Here is a 23,655-nt window from a genome sequence, read left to right on the forward strand (position 1 = left end):
CCTGCTCACACCTCAGCAGACCTGAAAGCAGAGCTGTGCGATCCTGCCTGTCCACACTTCACTGTGTTCACACAGCCTGACTTCTGAGAAAGTCACACAGCCTCCATGTGATGGAGGCTAATGTTACCATTAGCTGGGTACCGGTTTTCCAACCCAGGAGCCTGTGAATTACACCTTAGATCCAAACCATAATAAGAATCTATGCTTAGTCACACAGGCTGAGTAGCCACCAGGTTGTAAAATCCCTGCTGTGTTTGGGTAGAAGCACTTAGCAGGTTTCTTGACACATAGTAAATACTTCCGGTGGCCTATCATAACCTTGCATCTCAGAAGAGTCACTTAGTCTCACAGTGTTTTTGCCTTCCCACCACCCTCTCCTCAACTCCCTGCTAGGATGAGTCTGGGACAGGAGTTGCTTCTTCATTCTTTTGGCTGTTGGTTATTTTGCTATCATCTTCATCCCGGAATTCTCTCTTATCCTTAATAGATTAGCAGTGATTGGTCAGGCTTTGCTTCTATAGTTTTCTTCTTAATGCATAGCCACTACAAGCTTTTTAACGTGAACATCATATGATGTCCAACGTGCTCTACTGCCTTTTTTTTTAAATTGTGAGATCTTTTACATTCTAGCTTCTGATACAGAGATGACTTGATTAATCTTTGCGTTCATTGTGCTGTCTGTTAGCTGCCTTGGGATAGTATTACATTTTACCTATCATTCGTCCTTTAGAGACTCTGAAGGCAAAACTGAGCAGCCCTCCTTTCCTTGCTTTTTCAAATTCTAAATGAACCTTTGCGTATTTTGGTTAGCTGTGCTTTTGATGAGCACTGACGTGTGTGTGTGTGTGTGTGTGTGTGCGCGCGTGTGTGTGTGTGTGTGCACACTCGAGTGCTTGTGCACGCGCATACACACACACACACACATACACACACACACACACACACACACACACACACACACACGGGCATAGTTGTCATCTTGATGGCAGTAACTATTTCTGCCTAGCAGTTCTCCCTGCCTCTCCATACTGTTTAGTTCTAGTACCTCTGCTGTCCTATGAATTCTTGGCATTTTGCTCCAGTTTGTTCCTAGCTGTGTGTCCAGTATCCGTGTGAGAAAAGCTGTATTTTAACGAGTCACTTTTCACTCTTATGGAACCCCTGGGGACAATCTAGATTACTCATTTGTTTCACTTTGGAAACTCATGTTTTGATTTTTCTAACTGGATAAGAAAGTAATAGAAAACTAAGAAAATAGACAGTTGATTTTAGAACTGTATTAGGAGTCTTAATAATGAATATCATAGTTTATGGATAATGAAATATTACCATTAAGTTAGAGCTGTATCAAAATAATTTCAAATCAAAAAGATTTTTGCCACAAAACATTATGGATAAAATTATGTACATTTTGTGTGATTATATATCATTATTGCAAATTCATTGCATGTTTCTTTCTTGATATTTGAAGGATAGTAATGGAAACTTGGAATTAGCAGTAGCCTTCCTCACTGCAAAGAATGCCAAGACCTCCCCACAGGAAGAGACAGCCTATTACCAGACAGCGCTTCCAGGCAACGACAGGTACATCAGTGTGGGAAGCCAGGCAGATGCAAGTAAGTTTTTCTTCTCAATGTTTTATAGACACAAATTAAACTGTTTGGTTGACAATGTATTAGCTTTACTCATTAAGGGAGGTGAAGCATAACTATGAAAATAAATGAATATAAATTTTTATTAGTGACAGTTTTTCTAGGCTAAAGACAAATAATTTTATTTATGTTATCTGTTGTTTTTTGAATATCTTATATAGTCTACATGCCTTTGAAATATGAAAGAACTGTGTGAATCATATTCATATGATAGAATTTTAGGAGAGCAGTCATTTGTGTTTTTCGGCTTTCAGTAGAAGCTGAGTATTGCTTTAAGAATATGTTTATATGTTTAGTATATTATAAAACTTTCCTCCCTTATTCCACATTGTAAATAAAGATTTGAAGAGAAGCTCATCATCATGTAATCAAGATCCTCCATTATCCAAAATGAAAGGCACAGTAAAATCTTGAGAGAGTTGTTCAGAGACACCATCCACTCTCATGTGCACTTTCAGTGAAGACACATGAAAGAGTCACCCTTTTCACTTGTACACTTAAGTCAAGGTACATGAGAGACTTTGCCCAAGACTCTAGCTTGGGCAGTATTGATCATGTGAATATTGTCATGTAGCTCTCGCAGTTTCCAGTGTATACTCATATTCCCGAAGCCTTGCTATTGTTCAATAACTGTGGTACCGGTGGTATTGTTAAAGTATGTGCTTGACCATGGTTTTACTATTAGGCTCCCCCAAGCACAAAGCTGGTGTATATAAAATGTCGGCATTTATTTTCATGTTCTAGGTTTGAGACATGAGATCACTAGCATGTTTGAGGAGCACGTCTGGTTTCATTCCGAGGCTGTCATAATTAGGAACGTAGCAGGAGAGCCCCGGAGCACTTCCTTTCCATGCAGCTACCAGGTGATAGGAGCCGTGCTGCTTACATGAGCGAGGTGCTCTTGCTTATGTCAAGTTCAGGACAGACTGAGGCTTTGTCCCAACTTCATCTCTGGTCTCTGCTTCTCCCCTTCACACTCTGACAGTAACAGCACCTGAGTTGAAGTTCACACCACCCACACCTGGTGGCACTTTCTTTCTCAGGGTGTGCGCTTGCTGTTCTTGCAGTCAGGACGAATCTTCAACCTTTCTCTCTCTCTCTATGTTATTTTTCATCTTAAGAGTTCAACAGCTACCTGGTCAAGAATGTTTTCCCTGCCCTCTTGCTTGGAGCAAGTATGTTTCCTGCATCCAAGGTGTGCTTCATTTGGAAATTACTTGGCTTGGATGAACAGTGGTACTACTAAATTTTGCATAGAAAAATCTCAAGACTAAGAGAAGGAATAAACTTGAGAAACTTATCAATGTTAGAAGAGACGGAGAGGAGTAAAGAAGACAGGGTTCTAAGGACAGGAGGACTGTGTGGTTGAGACTAATATCCAGTTCTATGGGGCCAAAATGAGCTAATTACTTAGTTTTTAAAAAAGAAAAAAAAAAATGGAAGAAGAGAGAAACATCTGGTTTTGACTGAAGCCAGTAGTTAGAGATGCAAACTGGCAGGTAGTCCAGTTTCGTGCTGTAATTGGGAGGTAAGATTTTTTTTAGAAGGACACTTGAGTACTCTTGCTGTTAATGATATGTTTATGAAACAGAGATCAATGGACAAAGGGGCAAAAGTAGAATTGCCATAAATAATGGAGGGCTTATTTGCTGTGCAAAAGGAGAAAGTACTGCTTAAGCCAAGCCGTGACACCTGGTCAAGACATTTGTCAAGGGCCAGTGCAAATGCTGTAGGACACCAGTGGTGACCTGCATAGGTTCCCTCAGAGAGAACGCAGCCCACTTTCAGAAGGCTGATGTCCCTTGATAAAAGCACCCACTCCATGCCCCACTATACATGTATAGCCCTAGAAAAATATTGTGTGACTTGGAGTAAAAGGTAGGCGACTGAGGTTTCTGCTTACACCTCAGATGGTTATCATTTTGAATGCCTTGCTTGCACTGTGGTTTCATTATAAAATGTACTGTGTTCAGCCGGAAGCCCACTGGGTAGTGTGGCCATTGCCTAGACTTGTGACCATTGAGACATAGACCTGTTGAAATTTAATGGTGTGCTTGCAAAATGACCCTAGTAGCAATATTTGTTTGTATTCTGTTTTGTAAACTTATTGGAAGCATGTTTTAGGCAATAGTCTTAATTCAGTGAACTTAGTGAGATTGTGAGCTAAGGAAAGGCATCTTACGTTGGACTGTGAAGCTATTGTTGAGAAATGAAGGGTCTTTGTGTGCGTGTGCCTGTGTGTGCCTTTGTGTGTGTGTGTGTGTGTGTGTGTGTCTTTGTCTATTTATGGAGTAGAAGCTTATGCATGGAAGGAAAGATGGAAGACTGGAAATTGTTCCCAATGAGAGCCCAAGTGCAGACTTCTCTGAGTAAGGAATTTCTCAGGCATCGATGTGGACCGAACTGCTTCACTCTTCAGCATGTTCACAATTTTTCTTCGCAGTAATTGGCATTTGAAACTCTCCCATAGTTTGTTTCAAATATGACAGTTTTATTTTCAGTAAATTATTATTTTCTTCCTTCTCCTTAGCCAAGACTTGAGTGTAAATGAAGTCATGTTCCCAGCCTACTGGTCTCAGTACTGGCACACATTTTTTTACTCTGTATTAAAGACTCCTATGTTCAATACATATGCTACTGCCTTGACATAAGTGCACGAATAACCACTTGCACCCTACTGCCCCCTTTAGAGAAGAAGAAACCGTGATGCTTTCTAGCTGGCCCACTTGGTGCTACTATTGAGTTTTTAGTTATGCATCTTTTGACAATCAAAGGCAATTCGAAGTTATGTTCCTTGATATGAAGAACATTTATATTTGGGCCCATTTCTGTTATATTGAAGAATTAATTTACCTTTTCAATTCTTTTAATAGTGGACCCATCTCCTTCCTAGTTTTACCTTTTAATTTTGAGTGAAAAAAATTACAGTTTCAAAGAAACTTGTACTCTGAACTTCAGAGTTACTGAACTGGGTGTCCTTTGGTAGCATTTGCTATTGTAATTTAAAACTGTGGTGTATTCTGGGAAAAGGCTCAAGTTATTTGCAATATAATTAGCAAAAACTCTAGACCATTTCATAACTTGTATAATCCTGACCCACGTTAGCATGCACAATGTCAAAGGAATGCCTCCAGCTTCTAGCTTACATTGGCAATGAAGTTCCATGAGATCATGGCAGTATCATCTACTGCTGCAGAGTATACTGCACAGGTATGGGGGTCTGAGTTTGAAATTCCCAAATCCACATACAAAGCTTGTGTAATTCCAAGGCCGTGGAAGGCAGAGAAAAGAGGATCTCTGGTCCTTGTTGGCTTCCAGCCTAGATCAGTTTAATGATAGACCCTATCTCAGGGACTAGCCTGGGATGGAATTGAGGAGTATACCTGACGTGTGCCTCTGACCCTCCCACATATACAACTAAATTAGACTAAACTACAGTGCACAGTATTGGCTATTGTAATTGTACTTAAGAGTCAAAAGAGTGGGCTGGAGAGATGGCTCAGCAGTTAAGAGCACTGACTACTCTCCCAGAAGTCATGAGTTCAAATCCCAGCAACCACATGGAGGATCACAACCATCTGTAATGGATCAGATGCCCTCTTCTAGTATGTCTGAAGATAGCCACAGTGTTCTTATATATAATAAATCTAAAAAAAAGAGAGAGAGAGAAAGTCAAAAGAGTAAATGTCATGGTTTTGGGTCTTGGCACATACTGTCTTAGCCATGACTTTTACAAAGGGTTTTGCCCATTTGAAATTTAATGCTAGCACTTTTATACCACAACTATTAAATTGTTTTAAACTTTTTCAAAACAGGACAAAAACAGTATATGTCCACCAGAGCAAGATGCACCACAGTTGAGCAATCAAAATATGGATCAAAAGATAAGAGGGATATGGGTAGGTAATCATTACGTAGAAAGTAATGTGGCTTTATTTACCTTTAGAGAAACTGACACAATACATTGACACAGGTTCTAATTAAGTACTAGACATTTCAAACACTTGACTTGCTCTAGGTGCCCTCCCTTTATACAAGCTGAGCCGTGTACTCCAGAACTCAGGTAACTGTCGGTTGCTTGGCCAAGGTTGCTTATTGCTTATGATGGTAGGGCAGGGCTCCCTTCTCACCTCTAAGGATACTTCCTTTTCCCATTCCTCACAGTTTTAAAAAAGCAACTTTAGGTAGGAAAACAAGAAATCAATTCAATGGAAGTTACAACTCTTGCATGAAACTATATTGGCTCTTCACCAACAGCCGAAGCTAGAGATAGATTAGGAGGGTCTGAAGATGTGTAGCTGATTACATCCACCAGGATGCTTAGAGCCGGTTAGGTATACTCTAATAGATGTGGACTGTGGAATGGCTTGGATAACTTTCTAAATTCATTGTATTCTTTTTCAAGGGCAGCTTCTGTTTTCTAGGCTGGGACAGTACTCAAGTGCTACTTCCATTTCTGCACTGAAAGTCTCCTTAGTTGTAGGGGAGAATGGCAGCTGTGGCTCTCATTGTTTTGTAGTTGTTGGCTAACAGGGAATATTAACTTCAGGCTTTGCACCATCCAAATTGAGAGACATGGAAAATTAGTGAATTTTTTTTAATTAATTGGTTTATTTACTTTACACCCTGGCTGCAGCCCCCTCTTCCTGATCCCCCTTTGCATAGCCCCTCCCCAAAGCTCCCTCTTGACTCCCCAAATCATTTCATTCTTTTCCTTTACAGATGCTACCATTATGAATTTAGTAACTGTTTTTAAAAGTTTGACATATGTGTGGAACAACTAAGGTTGTTTGGTATAGTTTTCAGGAGTCAATATTAAATTTAAATAGTTTAGAAGTTTAGAATATCTCAAAATATTGTAGGAAGTCCTGTTCACACAGTACAGTTTTAGAGACTGTGAGTTCAGCAGTCAGAATAGTATGGCTGTTATGTGAAGGCTAATAATACATTACAGCAGGGAAGAACTGGAGAGTGTATGTCTTTTTATATGAAAGTATTTTGTAAATGTATTGCTTTTTCTGTCCTCTTTGTAGAAAATGGGAACATATACTCATATCTTATTGTCACTACATATAGCCCACTTTTAAAATTCTGTTTCATATTTGGGTGTTAAATTTCATGTGTTTTTGGTACATACATACAGATTTTCAATACTTTTAGGGACCTTTGTAAGCCATTGAAAGATACAATGTCTGCTGATGGAAGATAGTGAGCAAGGCGAATGAGAGGTCTCAGATGGTGACAAAGAACAGAATTGCTGGGCCAGGATGGCTACGTGGATGTGGCTGTGATTGGGACCAGGAACTGCTATTTTAGGTTCTGTCCTCAGAAAAGGCTTCTTGGGTGAGGTGACATTTGAACAGAGACCTGAGGGAGGTGAGGAAGGGAGACCCAGGGCTGTGTGAGGAAAGTGAATGCCAGCCCATCCTGAGACAAGATTGGGTTTGACTCACGGGATGAACAGTGACAGCAGGCGCTGAAACTGGACTTGGGAAATTCTCTGACGTGTCATCTGTGCTCTTACGCACCTTCCCTTCTTAGAGGGCTCTCATCCTTGGGATTCCCCGAAAACAAGCTGTGCAGTGTACAGTTCTGGGTTTGCATTCCAACTTGTTGCTTCAACTTTCCTCAGATTCATTTCTCCTTCTTCCCTCTCAGTTCTGGGGATTAAACCCCAGACCTTAGCACATGTGAGGCAGCCTTCTAACACCCTTTGTATCACCCATGTCTCCTCAAGTTCCTGCTCAGGGTTTTCCTTCTCCACTGTCCACCTGGAGCCTGGGAGTCTTTATTGGTGACAAATATAAAATTCATTTATCAAACAAAATACAACATTCCCCTAGACTTAACTTCATGTCGAGAAAGAAATAATGAAAACATTCATTTCCCCTTTTCAAATTAAAATCTTTGCATTGTCATTCAACTAGATTTTGGGTTAAATGATATACTTATAAACAAACTTAATTTTTAAAATGTATTTTCATGATGAAGTGAATTATAAACCATGCAAGGACTGAAAGTGTGTGTAAAATCCGATAGGGACGCAGAAAAACATGTATGTATATATAATATATATATCAAATTCATGGTAATTTCTTAGAGTTCAAACATTTATGAATGTGAGGATCATGTACTATACTTCTGATTTATGAAATTATTTTAATTTAGACAATCTTACAAATATGTGTACCTGCTCAGAAGATGATGTAATCTACTGACGTGGTATTCAGCCAGCCTGTCTATTAAGTAGCTTTGTCCTCACAGTGACAGTACAGGGAAAGTTGGTGGCTAAAGAGTTTGCAATGTTTTTCTGGAATCTTACCATGGCACACATATCAGGGTATACTGTACTGGTATTTGGATGGATTTTTTTTTCCCCAAGGCTATTAATTTTAAACTTACTTCTGCCAATTACCAATTGTTTATAGCCAAATTAATTCTGAGCTCTTCTTTTCTAAAAATATGGAAAATGCTAGTTTTCATTCTACAACTGATAGCTGTAGCATTTAATATACTTGCTGTTCTACTAATTCCTGAAAAGGAAGTTCAGTGGAGGCTCAAGACTGGATTTCTCAGCTGGTCTTCATTATGTGCCAGAATTCAAAAGAAGTAGGCTTCAATGCCAGTGAAGGAGTAGGTGTGCTAGCAAGAGCAAGAGCCAGCAGGCAGAAGGAGCAGGCTTCCTTCTTCCATGTCTGTTATATAGGCTGCCAGCAGAAGGTGTGGCCCATGTTAAAGATGAGTCATCCCATCTCAAAGTGGATCTTCTCACTGCAAATGATTTAATTCAGAAAAGAAAAAAAAAAAAAATCCTCACAGGTGTCCCCAGACACTTTGGTTTGTTTTAGTTAATTCCAGATGTAGTAATGTTGATAACCAAAAATAGCCATCACAAAAGGAAAACAAACTATGCATGAATTATAGAAAAAATAAGTTATATTTTACTTACTAATTTCTGATTAACTAAAATGATACTTAAAAATCTAAATAATTTGGTATGTGGCTTGGTCACATACCAATAAAATTCTTTCATTGTGACCACAGTGTTGGAAAATCATGGGAGAATACAAGCAGCTTTATGGAGAGTAATGGGAACACCATGAAGAATATTGTAATTACAGTGGCTTTACAAATGAGAACTTTTCCTTTGCTGGAAGAAAATGTTTCGGTCAAGGCCTGATGGTATCTGAGCTCAGCTAACCCTTTCCATCATTAAAATGTCCTGTCCTGTCGCCTAGTACCAGGAGAGGCAGGCTCCAGTTCCCGTCTGGGTTACAGTTGTTCCTATTTGTCCACTCCTGGAGGATTAGAGATGCGGTGAGAGAGAAGGGTAACAGGAAGCACTGAGCGGGGTCCTGGGAGCTCAGGCAGTTTTCGCCTTTCATACCAGTGGAAGGAACAAGTGTCTTTTGTTTGCGATGCTGTCGGGGCAAGGCAGACAGTATACATGTGTGTAGACAAGAATGAGAAGGCAGGACACACTGGGTTGGGCCACAGTGTGGAGGACAAGAGCGTTGATCCAGGGCTGCTGCTTTGCTGCCATGCTCTGGTCTCATCACAGAGGTGACTGGCACAGAGGGCTTGTAGCAACATTTGCTGTCATTCATCAGGTGACTTTATCTTTTCTCAACTCAGTTGTAAAAGCCAGATTACAAAAGCTCCTATCCTATACAGCCAAAAGTATTGGAGGACATTTTTGTATTTAATAACAAGGCACACTTTTGATCTCAGGACTCCTATAAACTCATAAATTTATGGTGCACTTCCAAGTGCTTTTGTTGAAATAGACTATTTTCTCAGTTAAAATTTAAAATTCAGAGAAGCTTAGAAAATTAATTTTTACCCAAATAGCAACCTATTATGCTTACATAAACATTTTGTCTAAAGCATATTTCTGAAACAAATTAGTGGAAGGCCACGTGCTTTCCTCTGCTGAAAGTGTCTCGATGTATGGTGTTAGAGAAGAGACCTATGGGACCTGTGTTAGAGGAACTGCATTCTGCCTCGGTTCTTTATGTGAAGAAAGTCTGACTTTATACAGATGTTCATTTGGAAAATGGAAGAGGGTTTTGATTGATTATTCAAATAGTAATGGATATTTTGTTTGCTATCCCAAAACTCGGTGGTTCTTAACTTTTTGAAGGGTGAGTTGTGGTGTGAATCCACAGGCACACTGATGTCTGTGCTAATCATTAATTGCTTTCCCTCTGGTGCTGTTCTATATTAAAATCTACCACCACCATCCTACTTGAATGGATCTCTTACCCATACATGATTCTGTAAGATCGCATTGATAATTGCAGTTCCGTTTGCATTATGAGAGAATACTATGTACTATATGCTTTACCTATCTTTCCAGCTGTGATTAAATACGTTGTAGTACAACTTACTGTGTTTTATGAGGTTTCATTATATATGAGATCATTTAAAGAACCCTTTCTATAGCAACTATGTCTAATATTTTAAAAGTTCTTGTGTACTCCTCTTGGAGAAAAAGTGGTAGGTAACAATAAAAAGAGATTTTTGTAATTGTCAAAATGCAATGATAAAATTAAGGCAGCTTTTCCCATTTTTACCTCTTCTTTTTCTCGTGTAATATTTTAAACACACTTAAGGTTTAAGGAACATGAATATAAATTGTGTCCAAAACAGGAAAATAATTCTGATTACCCATTCTTTTTCTCATTAGAGTGACTCATTTTATTGCTTAAATTGTAATAATAGTATTCATCATCAGCGTCTTCTCTGTCAAGGAAATTGACCAGTACAAATTACAGAACTGCACTGAACATATTTTACTGAAGGTGATAAAAGGTGCAGGTTTTATTCATTGGATGTAGAAGTAGAACTTGTAATGTTCAAGTTCTCTTAAGAAATGGGGGAAATGTGTTCATTTGCATACGTCTGTGTAAGTAAAATTCTTGTTGTCAATGAAAGGAAGGATTTATGCCCTAACGTAATCACACGGTACTGATGTGTAAACAATGAAGTGGCAGCACCTTACATCTCCCTCTCCTACATCTCTCATTAGAGATAACGACTTTTGAGAGTCTAGCTTATTCTGACAGACTGGAACACACATGCACACACACATGCACACACACACTCCCCTATGCTGTTCTCAGTGTAATAAACACATAAGTCAGAAAGCACCAGTGTGAATGTTTTCTAGGTGCTTGTTCAGCTCTTTATTGATAAGCCACACTCCCAGCTGTCTTTCTGCTTATTTGCTTTTAATAAGAGATTGCATAATCAACAAATGCCAAGACTTTTCTAGATTTGACAGAAGAAACTATGACGTTACCGAGGGTAGTTAATGGTAGCTGTGTTTGGATTGTTAAAGTTATATGCATACTTACAAAGTTAGACAATTAACTTACTTCTGGCTGTTAGCCTGCCAAGGTTTATTAGGCATAAAATCTCTGTGATAGGAGTTCATTTTTATTTGTTTGACTTAATTTTGAGAGAGATAATTTTTCTTTCAGATGTAATTGATCTCACTGGCGATGACAAAGATGATCTTCAGCGAGCGATTGCTTTGAGTTTGGCGGAATCAAACAGGGCGTTCAGGGAGACTGGCATAACCGATGAAGAGCAGGCCATCAGTCGGTAAGAACAGTTTGTACAAAGCCTGAGTGTGTGAACACTTCTATATTCCAGAAAAAAAGATAAACTTTAACTTTAAGATCAATAAGATATACTTTATTCTGAATAAATCATTAACATGTGCCTGTATTCTTTCTATGCTTTATGTAATAAAACATCATTTGGTTCTGAAACTTTAATTTATTTTGCAATTGTGAAACACATAATTTTGTCACAAATTTATTTTTTATAATTTATTTTTGTTTCCTTCTGTAATTGGTTGAATCTACTTTCCAGTTCACTTTTAGGAATTTAGTTCAGGAGTTGAGGTTTTTGCTTTTTTGTTTTGCTTTTCTTTTTTTGTAATGAGCCAATGGACATATTTTGGATATATGGTATGTAATTATTTTGGGTAGTGATACTCTTTAATGCGTTTGTATGCACGTAAGCATGGTCATGTGTGTCTGTGTGTGGAGGCTAAAGGCCAGCTCTGAGTGTGTTCTCTTTGTGTTGAGACAGTCTCTCCCTGGGACCTTGGGTTCAGCAATGTGATGTGGGAGATACGTTATAAAATAAAACTTATCCTTGCCAAAAATTTAATGAAAAGTGCACATAAACTTTTGTTTATATTAGCATATGAATATAAAACTATCTAGAATTTTATATCCCAGATTAGTATCTATAATTCTGTGTCATGTGTTTTCTTGTTTTGGTTGTGAGCTTAGTTTTTGTCCTGAAAATTTCTGAATGTTTATTGGGTTCATATTTACATTGCCTACATGCAAATGCATATTACTAGGGTATGATTCTTCTTTCCACTTGGAATCCCTGCTACTTGTTTACATGTTTATTTCTTGAAAATTTTGAGACAGGGTCTTATTGTGTATCCAATGTTGACTTGAACTTCTACCTCTCCTTGTAAGTGTGTATATCTGAGTGACAGGATCTGTCTGTCTGTCTGTCTATCATCTATCTATGTATTGCAGAACTGAGGGTGAAAACCATGTCACTGAGCATGTCAATACCTCCTCTTACCAACGACGCTGCCCTTGCAGCCCATGTCAGAGTTTTCTAACTAAAACAATACAATCTTATTGAAGTTACAAACTGGTTGACTTTGGGGTAGTTCTAAGAAAGGGGTGAATAGACAATTTCATCAGAATGTGATTATAAAAACCTAGATGTCATGTCTTAGGTTAACAGCTCCAACCCTTGATGTAGTCAAGAGACAAACTTGCGACCTCCAGTCTGCCAGACTACTGTGGCATTCATTTCACAGGATACCGTGTAATGGGTTGGGAGACTATAAAATGATGGGCATATACTAGTAGCATACTGAAAGTATAAATGTGGTGTCGTAGTTGCTGAGCGCTGAGAGCATAATTGCTCCAGCTGTCTATAATCGCAGTTGCTGTAGTTTTAAGGACTGAAAGTACCGTAGGTTTGTTTATACTGTATCATCACACAAACATGCCTAGTGTTAGGCTGTAACACAGTGGTTACAAGGCCACTAGGCAAAGAAGTTTCATCTGCATTGTACTCTCTTAGAACCACAGTGGCATATGTAGACTAATCTTCACCACATGGTCATGCGTGCGTGTGTGTGTGTGTGCGTGTGCGTGTGTGTGTGTGTGCGCGCGCGCGTGCATGCGCGTGTGTGTGTGTGCGTGTGCGCGTGCGTGTGTGTGTGTGTGTGTGTGTGTGTGTGTGTGTGTGTGTGTGTGTGTTTAGGTAAGAATTGTGATTATATTGCTAGTCTGACTGAGACTTTATATTTGAATCTTCTTAGGAAATAATCTTTATTCACCTGATGTGTTGGTTATTGCCACTGTCATGTTCTTAGTCACTTCCAACGGCTACTTGAGCAATGTCACATATCACTTCATTGAACTTATTAGAGCTGTGTAACAAATTCATCGCATGGTGCTGCTTTGAGGGGTCTGTACTAGTGTAGATCTTTTTCAACACTGTGTTTTCATTTCTTAAGAGTTCTTGAAGCCAGCATAGCAGAAAATAAAGCGTGCTTGAAGAGAACACCTATAGAAGTTTGGAGGGATTCTCGAAACCCCTATGACAGAAAAAGACAAGAGAAAGCTCCAGTCGGTCTGAAGAACGTTGGCAACACCTGCTGGTTTAGCGCAGTTATTCAGGTAAGGGTCGAGTTCCCACTCTCAGTCAGGGGGCCTGAGAAGTAGCAGGGGTGAGGCGTGATGTTTTGTGTTACATTTCAAGTAGACACTCAGGCAGGGGTTTCATAGATGTGGCATAAAGTAGTTTGATTTCAGTATCACCTAGACCGTCTTGTACTTAAAATTCCCAGTGTACCTTTTGTTGTTGTTCTTTGTTTGTTTGTGTTTGTTGTTATTTCCTATTCTTTGTTTTAGACTGGTTCTTGTTATGTAGCCCAGACTAGCCTAGAACGTAAGACCTGTTCCTTCAGCTTTTGAGTGCTGGAGTTATAGGCATGAGATATCACACCTGGCTAAATAAAGCTGTCATTGTTTTTAAAGTTTTTATTTTTTTCTTTTAATTTAATTTTCAAACAAGATCTGTCTATTTAGCCCAGACTGCCTCAGTACTGAGGTTCCAGGTGCACAGCACAATTCCTGCCATGAAACTTCCAGGACGTAGAACATAAGTTATTTCCTTCCGGTTATATAAGATTAATTTCTCCTGGCTTCTTGCTGTTAGGAATTGGTGCAGTTTTATTGATTCCTGAAGAGGTAGAAAGAAGATAATTTTGTTGGTATTTCTCTGAAAGTATAGAGAATTATTATAACCAAGGTAGGAAATTAGAGTTAACTTTTTGTGACTCAGCTCAGACTTATTTATATATAAGGGAAGTAATCATATTTTTACATAACTACATGTTTACATAATTACAAATTGATCCTTAAAAGAGACATTTTGTTTGAAGCTGGTGTTGATGTGCAAATATATCACAGTACATATGTGAGAATGCTAAAAAGAATAAATATTGATAAGTCAAGATTAACACATTTTATTTTTACCTTAGAAAATTCTTGTGGTATGTCTTGTTAGCTTTCTCCAAAATTGGCGATGTTTGTAAATACACATACCCATTATCTTCTCAACAAGGAATAATTTCTTTGTAATATATTTAGTGTGATCTCTGATTTCTAACTTTTTATAGTAATGATGATTGCTGTAATCCTTTCATTCTCTGTTGGTATGGATAATTTAATTTCAAATTTAAGTGGATATTCTCTAAATATTTTGTTAAGTTTCATAAGAGAGTTAAAATGTTTTGGTTTGTTATTCCTAATAAGAACTTAAGAATCATTGGGCATATGTGCCATTTGGATTTTTTTTTCTCAAAAAGACTATTTTGTAGCTTTCTGAGTCTTTTTTTATGATTACTTCAGCTTGCATACAGTGTCAGAAGTATTCCACACCGTTCATTTTCTGCTAGCTTGTTGTCTGTCATTGCTAGGTGACTCCTCTGTGATTGTAATTTTTTTTTCCCTACAAAGTGTAGTATAGGTTTCAGGCCCCACCCCCTTTGCTTGTGGCACATGTGCAATTTAAGTAGATTTCCTTTAGTTTTCTGGACTTACGCCTTATTCTCATTATGCTATAATAGACACTGATAAAGAAAATGGCTCATCACTTGCTTTTCTAATGCATTTACAGTCTAAGAAATATCTGGATATCTATGCATATGTAGCAATTCTTTGACAGTAGGCTACATTCTGAATTTTTCATTCACGTGTGTCCAAAGCAATGGTTAACATTTACTTGATCCTCTGGAGGCCTGTAGACATTACAAGCTGTTTAGGATAGTCTTTATAGATGGCTTCTCTCCTCTTGTCTAGCAGTGGCATAGTTTAGAAGAACAGATGTAAAGCTGTGGTCTGAGTGTTCCTGAAAATGCTGGCCTGCCTGCCTTCTACACAGCACGCTACACACTAATGCTCAGGCCATTTTCATTGAGATGGTCAAGGGGAGGAAGTCCTCCAAGCAACATTTGTTAGTTAGATAAATGCTGTTCACTTCTGACAATATTCACAGGAAATTCCCAATTATTCCCATTTGAAGTAATAAATTAACAAGGAAACTCTATCTTTCCTGTTCTTTTCCTATTTCAGTTTAATTCGACAAAGAAACCATCCACCTACCCTAAATTTACTAGATGACCAAAGTTGTGTGTGTGTGTGTGTGTGTGTGTGTTTTGTGTGTGTGTTTTGTGTGTGTGTGTGTGTAAAGGGAACATACTGGAAAAAATGTGACTTACTTTTCCTTAATAGAAACTAGTAATTTTATTAGTTTTAATATTTTATTTGAGTCTAGTAGTGACTATATCCACGATAGAAAATTTAGCTACTAAAGAACATTTGATTTCTCTAGCAGAAGCCTAAACTCCCCATACAGATACTTTTCCACCTTTAGAAGGTTAGGTTGTCACAACCTAATAAAAGTGAATTTTAGGAAAAATATAAATTTTCACACTGGAAACCTGTGTAGGTAGCAAATGTCACTAGTTCACTTAAAGTCATATTTTTAACTGCATTTTCAATATTCACCATTATTTTAAGGGGCTTTTTATCTTGATGTTTAGTAATTTTAATCTTTAATTTTTCTTCTTCTGATATTGCTTAATTCTCAGGTGTGAGCTGAGATGTAACTACTTACTTATAAATGTAACTTCTCAGTTAAAATTGCCTCCAATAACATTCAAAGCTCTTATTGGAATTTATAAAGTCAGTGAGAATTCCTTCAAACTGACAGAAGTGCTGCTCCGCAGTTTCAGTTCCAAACGTCTCAGAGTTGGAGCTCACTCAGCTTGCAGAGTTCTGTGAGAAGATGAAGGTGAAGGTGTGCCCTCTGCAGATCAGCACACAGCAGCCGCTGCTTCTTGGGGAACAGGCCCTTTAACAGGCTAGGGAAAGGACCTGGCCGGCTACGGCTACAAGTCCTTCCTAAGTAAATGTTTATAAAATGGAGAGAACAGTTTCTTTTACACCCACTCCAAAGGAAGTTCAGAGCATAGCACTGCGGTTCTCGTTGTTCTTTGGCAGTGTCCTCTCAATTTCGCATGAGTGGTTCATACCTCCACCTTAAGCTTTTCTACAGGTCTTGCCTCAAGCATTCTGCTCTGTTTCTCAAGGCCGCCATCTTAGACAGAGCATGCTGTCATTGCAAATACCTCTAGTCTTGAACCGTCCCAGCGAGTTCCAGTCCTTCCACTGTGTTTGTGGAGGGTCCTGGATGCTCGCCCATTTCTCCTTTAGATGTTCCGCACAAAAGCTCTTCTTTCCCATATTCCCCTTCGCTGATTCTTTGCCTTCCTCTTGCTACTTCGCTCAAAACCTTGTTTGTTTAAACTCTGGCTTTAAACTTCTTCCTTTCTGCTTAGGTTCGGACCTGAGGCTCTTTTCCTTTCCTCTCTGATCCATGCTCCTCTTGTCACCCATTTAGTCCACAGTTGCATGGTGATCCACCTCATGTAAGACAAGGTGCCCTTTCTTCTTTGCCTTGTAGCATGCGTCATGTAGCCATGTGTATTCCGTGAGTCTTTATTAAATGTAGGAATAAACAAGATAGGCACAGTGCTGGGCTCCTGGGCTCCCTGTTTTTCAAATGGCCCACTCAGACGAATCATTAGAGTTTAGTAGATAGAGCCATCCTGGGTGGCATGCAAGATCCCTTTTTTAGAGGAACAAAAATAACAAGAATAGAAAATGAATTCTTTTATGTGCTCATAATATGTAATTAAAACATCTTTGCTGGAAGCTGGGGGTGGTGGCTCATGCCCTTAATTCTAGCACTGGGAGGCAGAGGCAGGCAGATCTGCTGAATCCAAGGCTACTCTGTCGTCTATAATTAGAGTTCCAGGACAGCTGGGGCTATACAGTACAAACTCTGTACTCTATATGCTCTATAAAGTAATCCAGTTTATACTTCCTAAAAGTTAATACAAAATCAAATCAAAACGGGACAGCCATAAAACAACAGAAACCACACGACAGTAACACAACTTGCCTGGGCATTGGTTGTACAGGGCTTTATCTCAGCACTCAGGAGGCAGAAACGTGTGCATCTCTGTGAATTCAAATGCAGCTTGTCTCAGACCAGCCAGGGCTATGCAGTACAAGCTTCCACAAAACAAAAACAACCAAGGAACAAAGAAAAGAGGAGGGAGGTTGCAAGTCATGACAGATCCACAGATCCAGTCACCTGTCCTATGGGTTGGTTCTGTTAGAAAGTGCTTTTGGCCATTCGTCCTTAGCTTTCCAGGGCTTCTATTTGCCTAGCTCCTGTTTTTTCTTTCATTTTGTTGTTGTGTTGTTTTGTTTTTGTTTATATGTTTTTTTTAGACAAGTGGTGAACCAGGTTTACCACAATTTATCTACTTAAGAAAATAATTTGTAATCATTGATTTGTGATGCTCCTTTTATGCTCTATACAGTAATCCAGTTTATACTTCCTGAAAGTTAATACATTGTTGCTGATTGTGTCAGTTTATATACTGTATCAAATGTAACTCAGAAAGAAGTACACTTACACTGTAAAAGTGTAACATACCTACATGGATATAAAGTATTCCTAAGGAGAATCTTGAGATGTCCAGATGAATTCCTATTTATTAAGTATGTGTTCCAGTATGTACTATTGTAATTTTTCATTTTGAACAAATGTTATGGTGATGGTGTGGATTACAAAGTACCTTTTAGTAAACACTCCTGTGGTTATTAACGGAACCTAGTTGTAGAGAAAGTCCACAACACTGGTTCAATTTCCAGCAGCTAAAGCTCCAACAAAACCCATGCCTGCAGCCTTTAATGAGTGTCTGTCCTATTAAGTACTTTTGCATTATTCTATTTTCACAGTTATGTATTGGTCTCCTAGGCTGTGTTTTCTTGGCTATCAAGAGAATATGTAACATTTTGTGTCTTTGTCATGGAGTATCTGATGAATAAGTTGATTTATCCTCAGTTTTTTAGGGACATAATCTGAAGTAGAACATGTTAAAAATCTCTCCACTGTGTTTTATTCAGTTTATTTTAAGAAAATTTCATGTTAATGGCATAGTAGCATAAACACCTTTCAGTAAATAAGACATTGTATGATTTTAAAAAGCTATTCTTGTATAATTTTGTATTTTGCACATAGGATAAATAAATGTTACTTAGCATCAGTAATATGTTGGAACTAAATGTAGTATAGTGGTTAGGGCACTTTACTTGTATGCAAAAGGCCTTGGGCTCAATTCCCTGAAATCCCCACCCAAAATTATTTTCTAAATGAGAATATTATTTTAGAATATATATAAAAATACTTTTCTCATGAAAAAAGACATTCTTGTGCTAATTGCAAGAGATGTTTATATAAGTAGTAGAATTGTCAAGAATGAGCCTTGATAACATTGATATTTGCAATTCCATTAATAGAATTTTTCTCTTAGCTATCTTAAATTGTTCTTTTTCAGTCATTATTCAATCTTTTGGAATTTAGAAGATTAGTTCTGAATTACAAGCCTCCATCAAATGCTCAAGATTTACCCCGAAACCAAAAGGTAAAATTATAAAATAATTTAAAAGCCAAGTGTTATGGTCCTTATGCTCTTTTCTAATAAGTATTTTGGAAGATCTTCTTTATTAAATCTGAAACTGTTCAAATTTTAATGTTATGCCATTTATCTCTATTAAATTAACTTCCTAACCCCTTTTCTATATCATAAATGTGAAGTTTCTTCTTCTGTGTGTCACTGTAGCATAGCAGTTCCATATGCTCAGGTGAGGACCCCCTTTCCCTATCAGGCTGTCAAATGAGAAGACATTCAGAGGTGACCTGCTTTAAGGTCTTTCCTTAATTGACTCCTCAGTACTCTCATCAGCATCAGCATTTCTTCTTAACTGATCATCCAGAACAATCCTTTAAACCTGGGCTGTGTGCTCTTTGCCAGGGCACACGTATCCCTCCTGAACTGGAAGGTAGTGTTGGGCAGCTGAGGCTGACTAAGAGCGCAGACTCCAGGCTCCGATTACTTGGGTTTTACCTATGGCCCTAAAGCAAGTCAGGCTTCTTCCTGGGAGCTCCTTCTCTGTAGTGTAGACAGTAACAACAATAGAGGTGCTCAGCGTTTAATCAAGAAACATACAAAGCACTTACAATTGTCAGCTATTTTTTAAAGAAAGTTTTAATTTTATAAGTTTTATAAATTTAATTTTAATAAAAATTGGACTGATTTGTATGCATACATTCCTACTTAATGAGTAAAAACTTTGTGTAGGGGGTTGATTTAGTTTGGTACAGGTATCAAGTTTGGTCCAGGAAGAGCGGTAAAGACACGGGCCATAGAGACCAAGGAGATGAAGTTTTAGGTTTCACTGATGTACTGAACTTTCTGTGACCCATTGTTACAGTGATAAATTATTTAGTTACATTTTCCTTTTAGTGTTTAAATTTTAAAACCATTTTTTTCTGCAAATACATGTAATATTTATAATGCACACCAGAAGAAAGAAAACCTGAAGTGAAGCCAACTTTTAAGCTGTAATTTCTGGGTCGAGTCAGGCTAAAGAATAGCGACTTTTTAAAGGGGAAGGAGAATGGTTTGTCAAGTCCATCCTACTAGAGAAATGAAGCAAAGCTCTTCAAGTGTTAACAGTTTTGAAGGGAAGTCTGCCTTCCGTATCACGTTAGTATTATCCATTCTCCCTTCTCAAGTCCCAGTAGAAGGCGTGCATAATTTAAATGCCCTTAGTTAGAATTACTTGCAAGTGTAGCTGTGTGTGTGTGTGTGTGTGTGTGTGTGTTGTTTACCTTTTATTTCTTTCATTTTACTGTGATATGGAACTCCAGTCTCTTTATTTTTTCACAGTTTGAATAAAACCAAGTACACTGGGTAACTTTATTGAAAAGCTAGTCATCCTCAGTGTTTCTATAGCAGAGCTTATTGTGAGGTCTTTTGGGCCACTCAGCACATGCTACGGGCGTGCGGCATGAGCACATGCTACAGGAGTGTGAAGGAGCCCATCCCAGAGAAGTTTATTTCTTGCAGTGGAAGGAGAGTTACAGTTTCCATGCTTTGAAACACGCTTATGCAGAAAACCAGTGACACAATTATGGTGATTTGTCAGTCATAGATTTATGTTAACTTAATTTGAGATGATGAAAGATACTTTTTGCTTTAAAGGCTTCCATATAGCATTAGCCATTTTCTTTAAATAGTGAATTTGCATTGACCACATGACATGTTGATATTACATTGAAGCTAAAGACCAATTTGTTAAAATACAGAATATACCTGGGATTGGTTTAATCTTATTATAGAAATGTCATTTGCATGCACTGGTAAAATGATCTTTTTAAGAAAATATAGCTTCGCACAAACTTTGTGTACATTTTAAATAAGAGACAGGATTCATTAAGAGTCAGTTCATATTTTAGATAAAGGTTAGTATAGAATTGTATAGTGTTACTTTAGCTGTGGGTAAGTTTCCAGTATAGAATACTTGGTAAAACTGATGGATCATCGTCCCACATAGAGAAAGTCTTTGAGCTGACAATATTCCAAGGCCCCCAAAATTTTTATAATAGAATGAAGTGTGTGTCTTCACAAGAATTTTCATATTATTTTAAGCAGCAGCTAAACAGCAGCTTGGATAAAATTGTATTTAAACTACAGTGCAATACTACAGGCTTGTGCTATAGCTCACACACAATAGAAGCCTGTTTACAAAAGTAAATAAAAATAGTGTTGAAATTTTTATGTGTGCTTGGTTTTTCATAATTTAGTCAATAGAGCAGTTGCTCTGTTTTATTGTGCGATGTGATGCCTTTTGATAGATTTTTCTAGCTGCAGTTATGGGCTGAGACAAATGTTTCATAATATTTTACTTTCCAAATAATCTTGGCAGAATGTCTTTTGATTAATAAAATGTTGCTTATATCCATATACTTTATAAGAGTTGCCTTCATTTGTCATAAGTGGAATGATAATGGAGAAATAGATGTCAAAAAAGAGGGTATTTTGGGAAATTATTGGGTAGATTAAATTTTATAGTAATTATACTTTTAAAAGTTAACTTATATAGTGCAGTTGAAAGAGTTAAAAGTAACACAGGAAACTGGATTAAATTTTCATGTACATGTTTTGCCTTTTATTAGTGCTGATGGAACATATTATATTTAAGTAAGTGTTATTTGCAGTTCTTTATAGGTCAGAAATTGTATTTCAGAATTAGTGATTAGCGTTATGTGAGATGCTTCAGTGGTGTATACAGTTTGGAGATTAAGTAAATCTTTGAATTTCTACTAGTTTCTCATGACTCTCCTTGTGCACTGAGAGAACAATGGTTTCTATGTAGGTTTTATTACTCTGAATGTCAGTTATATAAAATTGTCTATGTTGATATTGTTAAAGAAATACCAATTATGCAAACTAAAAACCTTCCCATATTTAATAGTATTTTAATATTTATCCTAAAGTTGCTGTTGCAAAGATTATTATTATGAGAACTGAATTTCTGCCCTGAAGCATTAATAAAATCATTTCAAGAATGGTTTCTTTTTTTTGTTTTGCTTTAAAATAAATACTGACTAAAAGCTTTTTGTCCCAGAAGGTTTGATATAATCAACCAGTTAGAGTTGAGTACCTGATTTGTGCGGGGGGGGGGGGGGAGAAAAGAAAAGATATATTGAAATCATTGAGAAGTGTGTAATCATAATAAGAATAAAATTAAGATTTCAAGTTCTGGTTTGATCTGTCTAATGCTTTTGCTAGCATACTTACTAAACATTTAAATTGAAAAAAATTGCAGTAATTAAAAGAAGTTTGCACTAAATCTTAAAATTTCCAAAATAAATCTATAAAATAATTTTATTAATAAATCTAAAGTAGTATATATAAATGGGTATTAGTGTTTATTAGGACATTAAGTAAGGACTAGACAGCCTTAACATTAGGTCAGCAATCAGGATCACTGTATGACAAGTGGCAGTTGGTCATCCTTATTTAGAGCACTAGTTGCAGGCCATGTGTTTGGAGGCTCTGCTGCCCTGTCGGGTCTGGAGAGCTCCAGCATGAGCAGGGTCCTTTGTTTCAGTGGGATTCCTGGAGCCCAGCACTCTGGGCTCAGACAGGACTCAGAAGGTGCCTGGTGTGCTGAGCTCTCTGAACACTGACTCTTCTTGTTCCCTTGTCAGAAGCAGCTGCACCCTGATGAATGGGAGATGCTAAAGAGCAGACCTAAAGGAGGTGGATATTCTTGGTTGCATAGTGACATAATTTGCTATGAATATGTGGCATTTATGCAGAAATTGTGAGGCTAGCTTGAGATCCTCTGTCACAGCTCTTTGAGGTTTGTCTTTGAGTCTCGTTGCTGACAGTCTTTTTTAATGAGATAGCCCTTTTGCTTTCCTGTTCCTGTTGACATTTCTGTTGGTGAGTGAAGAGTGTGCTGATTTTATTGGGTTGCTTTTTTTCTTCTCTCTGCAGGAGCATCGGAATTTGCCTTTTATGCGGGAGCTGAGGTATCTGTTTGCACTTCTTGTTGGTACCAAGAGGAAATATGTTGATCCATCCAGGGCAGTTGAGATCCTGAAGGATGCCTTCAAATCAAATGACTCACAGCAGGTAGCTTCCTGGCTCTTAACTTCCTGGTTTCGCTTAACCTTAGAACTCTTCATCCTCTTTTCCCAGGGAGTCTGTTGAGTTAGGATGGCATTACTAAACTTTAACTTGAAGCCATTGAATCATTATTTTATTATTTGGAAAAAAAAATTAAATTAAGCAAAGAGTGAACAATTGGAGGTAATAAGACAAGTGCATGGGAGCCGGGTGGTGGTGGTGCACGCCTTTAAACCTAGCACCTAGGAAGCAGAGGCAGGCAGATTTCTGAGTTCGAGGCCAGCCTGGTCCAGAGTGAGTTCCAGAACAGCCAGGGCTATACAGAGAAACTTTGTCTCGAAAAACCAATAAATAAATAAATAAATAAATAAATAAATAAATAAATACATACATACATACATGGGTAATTTGTAGAATGATGGGAGTTGATGAGGAAAACCAATGAGCAAAATTAAGAATATCCATATAATTAAAAATTAGTTAACATTTTATGTGACGGGGGTTTGTGTTGCACGTATTCTGTGTTCCTGGAGGCTAGAGGTGCATTGGCTCTCCTGTATCGTTCTAGATGGTTAGAGCCACTGTGTAAGTGTTGGGAACTGAATCTGGGTCCTCTCCAAGAGTAGTCAGTACTCAGCTTCTGAGTCATCTCTCCAGTTCCATAAGTAGCAAGTTAAACAGACCTGTAATAATCTAGGTGTAATAATCCAGGTGTAATAATCTAGGTGTAATAATCCAGGTGTAATAATCTAGGTGTAATAATCTAGGTGTAATAATCTAGGTGTAATAATCTAGGTGTAATAATCTAGGTGTAATAATCTA

General features: G+C 37.9%; 1 protein-coding gene across 2 annotated transcripts in view; it reads left to right on the forward strand.

Moving 5' to 3' along the window:
* The window catches only part of Usp25 (ubiquitin specific peptidase 25), a 102,982-nt gene that overhangs the window by 23,748 nt on the left and 55,579 nt on the right, over nucleotides 1-23,655 (forward strand). For both annotated transcript variants that reach the window (XM_021209257.2, XM_021209258.2), the window contains exons 3-7: nucleotides 1,472-1,616; nucleotides 11,138-11,261; nucleotides 13,225-13,387; nucleotides 18,688-18,774; nucleotides 22,702-22,839. In XM_021209257.2, the coding sequence (XP_021064916.1) occupies nucleotides 1,472-1,616; nucleotides 11,138-11,261; nucleotides 13,225-13,387; nucleotides 18,688-18,774; nucleotides 22,702-22,839 (657 nt within the window). The remainder of the gene's footprint in view (nucleotides 1-1,471; nucleotides 1,617-11,137; nucleotides 11,262-13,224; nucleotides 13,388-18,687; nucleotides 18,775-22,701; nucleotides 22,840-23,655) is intronic.

This window comes from Mus pahari, chromosome 12 (genome assembly GCF_900095145.1).
Source record: "Mus pahari chromosome 12, PAHARI_EIJ_v1.1, whole genome shotgun sequence".
Lineage (NCBI taxonomy): Eukaryota > Metazoa > Chordata > Mammalia > Rodentia > Muridae > Mus > Mus pahari.